General features: G+C 46.7%; 1 protein-coding gene across 2 annotated transcripts in view; it reads right to left on the reverse strand.

The window, feature by feature from the left end:
• Window positions 1-7214, reverse strand: part of ACOX3 (acyl-CoA oxidase 3, pristanoyl) — a 45786-nt gene extending 38572 nt beyond the window's left edge. For both annotated transcript variants that reach the window (XM_068543498.1, XM_068543497.1), the window contains exons 1-2: window positions 7098-7214; window positions 213-368 (exon numbers count right to left, since the gene is read on the reverse strand). In XM_068543498.1, coding sequence (XP_068399599.1) covers window positions 213-356 — 144 coding nt within the window. In that variant the 5' untranslated portion in view covers window positions 357-368; window positions 7098-7214. The remainder of the gene's footprint in view (window positions 1-212; window positions 369-7097) is intronic.
• Window positions 7215-7578: the final 364 nt, after the last annotated feature.

Here is a 7578-nt window from a genome sequence, read left to right on the forward strand (position 1 = left end):
CTAACCCAGAAATGCAGGGACAGAGGTGAGCGTCCTTCCCGGGGGAGAGCGGAGGGCCCCAGGCTTAGGAAGCTCCACCTGTCTGTGTTCATTCGTTCCCAGCTCCCTATGATTCCCCGAGGACCCGCCCCACCTTTCTGCCGAGGAACCAGCCACCCAGCAGACCCTGCCCGACCGCGAGGGTCCCCCGGCGCCGCCCAGCCCAGCCTCACCTTGAAGCGCAGCATGTCTGGCCCTTCCCAGAACAGCGCCAGTTCCTTCCAGGGGAAGGAGGCGCGGGCGCGGGCCGCATGCAGGGGCCCCCGGGGCAGGTCTGGCAGCAGGGGGTCATCGCTCCCTTCCCCAAGGGGCGCCATCGCTCCCGCCACCTGCACAGACACATGAGCCAAGTCAGCTCGTGTCCTACTCACACCATCACCAACGACGGCATATGTGCAGCAGGACGTGAAGGACAAACGAGCTCTGACTCTGAAGGGACAGCCAGCGGGGACCACAGAGCTGACAGCCATTCTCCCAGGAGAGAAGGTGAGTGCTCCGCGTTTCTATTCCTGAACCAAGGTGATGAGGAGTTAGTTGGACAGGGGCAAAGGGCAGCCCAGGGCCGGCGCTGTGAAGCACCAAGGTCCAGGGCTCTGTGTGCTACGGCCTGGCCTGAAGACACCTCGCCCCCACCGGGCCATCCAGACCGGCGGCCCAGGAAGCCTCGCCCTGGAGTCGAGCCAGTGCTGGCCAGTGCACTCTGGCCACACCCCCTAGGGTGCCCTTGAGCCCGCCTGGACGGGGGATGCCTGCCCAGAGCCTGGACGGGGGATGTCTGCCCAGAGCTTGGCCGGGGGATGTCTGCCCGGAACCTGGATGGGGGATGTCTGGTTTCTACTAACAGAGCAACCCAGCTCTCTTGACCAAAGGTTCGATCTGGAATTTTCTGAGCAGCCTGGCTCCTTTTCCACAGTGCCTGGGCCAGTGAAGCCAGGGACGGGAGAGGCTTGTGAACACAGACCTTGAGGGCCACCAGGAGAGCAGAGTCCTGGGCGTGAACCCCCAGCTCAACTCTCTAAGGCCCAAGGGAACCTTTAAATCCTTCTAGTTAAACATTAGAATAGTCTAGGATGTCGGACTCTGAGTATGATGGTCAAGGTCGCTGATACACAATGGGAAAGTGGTCTCTTTACTGGTGAAGCACCTTTGTCTTCTGTGTGTGTGACAGGGGAAAAGATGGGAAGGGGCACATCTGACCACCCACTTATGTGTCAGGGATGACGCCTCGACAGACTGCAGCTTATTTCACCCCCCAAACTGTGAGCCAAGTACTACTGTCCCTCTCGAAAGATGCAAGAACCCCAGCTCAGAGAGGCTTGCTGTCTTTTGGGAGCTCCCACCACTGAGAAGTGGTAGAGAAGGGACCTGAACCCAGAGTCGGACCCCAAGGCAAGCTCTTCAGGCACCACTTTAAGATGCTGGGAAAAAAGCACAAACTAAACCTAGAGCAAGCAGAAAGGAAGAAGATAAAAGATTAGAGCCAAAATTATGGAATAGAAAAGAGAAAATCAACAAAAACAGTGGTTGGTTCTTTGAAAAGACTGACAAAATTGACAAACTTCTAGCTTGATTGACCCAGTTAAAAAAGAGGGAAAACACAAATTACTAACTTCAGGAACCAAGGAGGGATTATTACTACTGACCTTAAAGAAATAAAAAGGATTCTAAGGGAATCCTATGAACCACTGTATGCCAACAAATCCGATACACTCCATAAAATGGACAAATTCCTCAAAAGACACAATCTACCAAAACTGACTCATGAAGAAATAGAAAATGTGAATAGACCTATAGCAAGTAAAGAGATTGAATTAGGAATCAATAAACGACACACAAAGAAAAGCCAGAGGCCTTCGGTTGTGAATTCTACCAAACATTTAAAGAAGAATACCAGTAATCTACAAACTCTTTCCCCCATCCCCTGCCCCCCAAAAAAGAGGAAGGAACATGTCTGTAAAGTGTTCCATTAAGCCAGTATTGCCTTGAAACCAAAACCAAAGACATCACAAGAAAACTACAGACCAACACCCCTCATGAATATAGCAAAAGTCCTCAATAAATCTTGCAAACTAAATCCAGCAACATACAAAAAAGATTATACACCATGACCAAGTGAAATTTATACCAGGAACGTAAGGCTGATTCAACATTTGAAAATCAATTCATGTAATACACCACATCAACAGAATAAAGGACAAAAAATACATGGTCACATCAACAGTTGCAGACAAAGCATTTGACAAAACCGAACACCCTTTCATGATAAAAACTCAATAAACTAGAAATAGTTTGATAAAAGCTATTTAACCTGATAAAAGGCATCTACGAAAACCCCATAGCTATCATTGTACTTAAATATGAAAGACTGAATGCCTTTCCCCTAAGATCAGGAACAAGACAAGGATGTCCACTACCTCTTCTAGTCGACACTATACTGGACGTGCTAGTCAATATAATTAGGCAAGAAATGAAATTAAAGGCATCCAGATTAGAAACCTATCTCTATCTGCAGATGACATGACTTTGTATATAGAAATTCCAAAAAACGATTAGAATTAATAAATCAGTTCAGCCAGTTTGCAGAGTACAAGATCAGTAAGCAAAATCAACTGGTTTCTATATACTAGCAATGAACAACTCAAAAATGAAATTAAGAAAACAATTCCATCAACAACAGCATTAAATATGATAAAATACTTGGAAATAAATTCAACAAAAGAAGTGCAAAACTTGTACTCTGAAAACTATAAGACATTTTTGAAAGAAAACTAAGACCTAAATAAGACTGCCCTGGTGGCGGAAGTCTTGTACCCCTTGTTCACGGATCAGAAGACTTAACATTGTTAAGATACCAATATTCCCCAACTCATCTACAGATTCAGTGTTATCCCAGTCAAAATTCCAGCTGGCTTTTTTTGCAAGAATTAAAAAGCTGACCCTAAAATTCATATGGAAATGTAAGGAACTCAGAATAGACAAAAACATCTTGAAAAACAAAGTTGGAGGGTTCACACTTCTTCTTGATTTCAAAATTTGCTACAAAGTGACAATAATGAAGACACTGTGGTACTGGCATAAAGATAGACATATTTACCAATGGAATAGGATTGAGAGTCCAGCAATAAACCTTAACATGTAGGGTCAATTGCTTTTTGAGAAGGGTGCCAAGACAGTTCAACAGAGAAAAAGTCTTTTCTCCAGTGGTGCTGGGGCAGCTGAATAACCACATGCAAAGGAATGAAGTTGAACTCTTTCCACACGCATACACAAAAATTAACTCAGAATGGATCACAGATCTAAATGTAAGAGCTACAACTATAAACTCTTAGAAATATATATAAGAGTAAATCTTTATAATTTCAGGATAGGCAAAGCCTTCTTAGAGATGATACCAAGAGCACAAGCAACAAAAGAAAAAACATACATATTGGACTTCATCAAAATGAAAATGTTTTGCTGCAAAGGACACCATCAAGAAAGTGGCAAATCAAAACTACAACGAGGTATCACCACACACCGGTCAGAATGGCCGTCACCAAAATATCTACAAACAATAAATGCTGGAGAGGGTGTGGAGAAAAGGGACCCCTCCTACGCTGTGGGTAGGAATGTAAACTGGTACAGCTGAGACAGGCCTGGGACCTGGGACCCTTTGCTGTAGTGCTTGCACATGGACACACCTCTCCTTGAGCAATAAAAGACAAAGAAACTATATGGGACTAAAAATAACTGTGTGCACGGGCAGTTGGGGCAAATTCTGGACAAAATATACAAAAGACCAAAAAACTGAAATGCCACTTCTGAAGAGCCGGGAGCAAAAGCAGGGTACTGCGCATGCCCCCTGCACTCAACCCCACCTAAGGGGTGGGCAGACCACCTAAGCCACCCCTCCGGCTCGACCCCTGTACACACCCCTACCCTCACCCCATATACGGAACCAGCTCGCACCCCCTCAGGGAGCGAGCCAGCAAGGGAACCTGTCGTTTGCTCCCCCCTGCTGCAGCAGAGGTCCCAATAAAGCCTTGTTTGAATTTCTTGTCTGGCCTCTGATCAATTTCTATTGGCTGGGGAAGGCCAAGAACCCTGGTCACTATCACAGCCACTATGGAAAACAGTATGGAGGTTCCTTAAAAAACTAAATATAGAGTTGCCATATGATCCAGGAATCCCACTCCTGGGCATATAACCGGAGAAAACCACAATTCAAAAAGATACATGCACCCCAATGTTCGTTGCAGCACTATTTACAATAGCCAGGACATGAAAGCAACTTAAATGTCCATCAACAGAAGAATGGATAAAGAAGATGTGGTACATATATACAGTGGAATATTACTCAGCCATAAAAAAGAACAAAATAATGCCATTGGCAGCAACGTGGAAGGACCTAGAGATTGTCATACTGAGTGAAGTAAGTCAGACACAGAAAGACAAATATCATATGATATCGCTTATATGTGGAATCTAACAAAAAGGGTACAAATGAACTTATTTACAAAACAGAAGTAGAGCCACAGATGTAGAAAACAAACTGATGGTTACCGGGAGTAAGGGGGAGGGAGGGATAAACTGGAAGATTGGGATTGACACATACACACTACTATATATAAAATAGATAACTAATAAGATAACTAATAGATAACTAATAAGTTCCCTGCTGTATAGCACAGGGAGCTCTACTCAATACTCTGTAATGGCCTATATGGGAAAATAATCTTTAAAAAAAAAAAAAGAGTGGCTATATGTATAACTGATTCACTTTGCTGTACACCTGAAGCTAACACAACATTGTAAATCAACTCTACTCCAACAAAAATTTTTTTAAAATAGTGAAATGACAACCCAGAGAATGGGGGAAGAGATCTGAAAATCATATATTGATGAGGGACTTGTACCCAGGCTACATGAAGAATCTTAAAACTTAATAATAAAGCCAAATAACCCAATTTAAAGGGCTCAAATAGACATTTCTCCAAAGATATACGAATGGCCAACAAGCTCATGAGAAGACTCTCAACATCATTAGCCATCAGGGAAATGCAAATCAAAACCAAAATAAGATACCACTTTGCATACGCTAGGATGGCCATGCATCAAAAAGATAGATAATAACAAGTGTTGATGAGGATGCAGAGAAACTGGAACCCTTATACGTTGCTGGTGGGAATGTAAAATGGTGCAGTGACTTTGGAAAATTTGGTAATTTTTCAAAAGCTTAAGTATACTGTTACCACATGACCCGGCAATTCCGCTTCTAGGTATATAGCCAACAGAAATGAAAATAAATATCCACACAAAAATTTGTATAAGAATATTCATAGCAGCATTTATAATAACCCAAAAGTAGAAACAACCCATATGTTCATCAATAAAATGTAGTCTCTCCATACAATGAAATGTTATTTGCCACAAAAAGGAAGGCAGTACTGGCAGATGCTACAATGTAGACGAACCTTGAAAACATGATGCTGGGTGAAAGAAGTCAGACTTGAAAGATAACAGACTGCATGATCCCATTTAAGTGAAATGATTAGATAGGGTAAAAAGAGAGAGACAGAAAGTAGGTTAGCAGCTGCCAGGAGCTGGGGAGGTGGGAAGATAAGGATTGTGACAACTAATGTGTCCAAGGTTTCTTTTGGAGTGATGAACATGTCCTGGAATTAAACAGTGGGGTTGGCTGCACAACTCTGTGAATACAGGATAGGGAAAACCACTGATCTGTACACTTTAGATGGGTGAATTGTACAGTGAGTTATAGCTCAATAAATAGGTTAAATTAAAAAAAAAAAAAAAGTAAGGCACAGCTCTTGGCAGAGACCAAGTGCCCCCAAATGCAAGCTACAAAGTCCAAGGGAACTTTGTATCTTTCTGGACTTCCCTGCAGGTGGCCCCATCCCTACTGCTCCTCAGGGTCCCTCCTGTTGGTTGGTCCAGACACCACACTTCTCCCTCTGCTGCTCCTCTTCTGTCTCCTTGCAGACTGGGCCTCAGCCACTCTCGCCCTGCATCATCTCATCCGTTTACATTGACTTAATTCGCCAAGGGCTCCCAACTCCACACCTCCAGCCCCATGTGCTCATTGGCAGCTTCCTGGACACCCCTCTCCTCTCATGTTCCAGAGGTCCTCAAACTCTGAATGTTCAGCACGGAACTCACCCTCAGCCCCCGGCTCTACCTGTCCCCCTGCAGGGCCAGTTCCTTGCTGCCAGTGGCCCAAGGGTTAGTTGATCTATAAACCCAAGTGTCATCCTGGAACTCCCCTCTCCCTTGTGCCCCATAATCCAATTCGTTTCCAAGCCCTCCTCCCCCCACCCCGATCCCCCATTGCACCTCTTTAATGCCAACCAAACCCTTTCGTTTCTTGTTGCTCCTATTACATCTATCATAATAACCTCCAATTATTGAGCAAACATTGCGTGTGGGTGGGTGTGTTAATCTCACACGTTGCTAACAGAGATTGAATAGCTGATGTCCATGGTGCTGGCAACCCCAGTATAATCAGTACTCTCACTTTCTACGTGAGGAAACCGCAGCTTGTCAGAGTGGAGTAAATTGTCCAAGGTCTTAACGCTGTCATCAGGTACATCCCACCCCAAATGCCAAGATCCTAAGCAGCAAAATGCCGCCTGAGGTCACCAACAGTACTGCATGATGGTTCAGCTGTTACATACAAGGATCTGAAGCCAGTCGCCTGGTGTCAGATCCCAACTCTAGAGCTTACGCGTCGGGCGAATTTGGCAAAGTCACTTCACCTCTCGGGGGTGATGACAACACGGTAAGGCTAGTCCTGTATCTAGTCTGCAGGCTGTTGCCATTCACGGGGGCACTTGGAGCAGTTCCCCGCATGGAATGTCCATACCATTACTGTGGCAATAGCCGCTTGCAGACAATTTCAGAGGTGGCCCTAACATGCGGATCCGATCATTCTCCCTTTAGGTGACCTCAGGGGACAACGTCGTAACTCCTCAAAACGTCTCGCGCAGTTACCCGCCCGGCCGCCGGCCCTTGCAGCCTCTGCACCCAGCAATCCCGCGCGGGACACACATTTGCCCCCGGACCTTTGCACGTGCCGCCCCCGCGCTAATGCGGGCTGGACCTTCGGAACTCGCCAGGCCCTCCGGCTCCCGGGTCCTCGCACCGCCCAGCGCACACAGCAGGCACTCAACGCTCTTCCCCAGGACGGAGGCCGAAGTCCCAGACGAAGAGAAGCGCGCGCAGCCGCAGACAGGCCCTGCCGTCCGCGCCGTCCCGCTTCTCCTCCCCCGCCCCCTGACGTCATCTCGCCGCGCCACCCCGCCCCGTCGCCCGGGAAACGCAGGACGCGTCCGCGCGCAGAGGCCGCTGAGGCTGCGCGCAAACGGGGGACTTTCCTCGGACGGTCCCTGGCGCTCTTCCCAGTGGACCTTCCTGCAGAAGAATCCCGGGGATTCTGTTCCCTCCCTGGTTTTAGGGCACTGCTTGACGTGCATTTGACAGGGAACGTGCTTTGGACATCTCTAGGTGGAATTGGGTGGACATAATGACTTTTTGGGCGGTGGC

Source organism: Eschrichtius robustus, chromosome 4, assembly GCF_028021215.1.
Source record: "Eschrichtius robustus isolate mEscRob2 chromosome 4, mEscRob2.pri, whole genome shotgun sequence".
In the NCBI taxonomy this organism is placed as follows: domain Eukaryota; kingdom Metazoa; phylum Chordata; class Mammalia; order Artiodactyla; family Eschrichtiidae; genus Eschrichtius; species Eschrichtius robustus.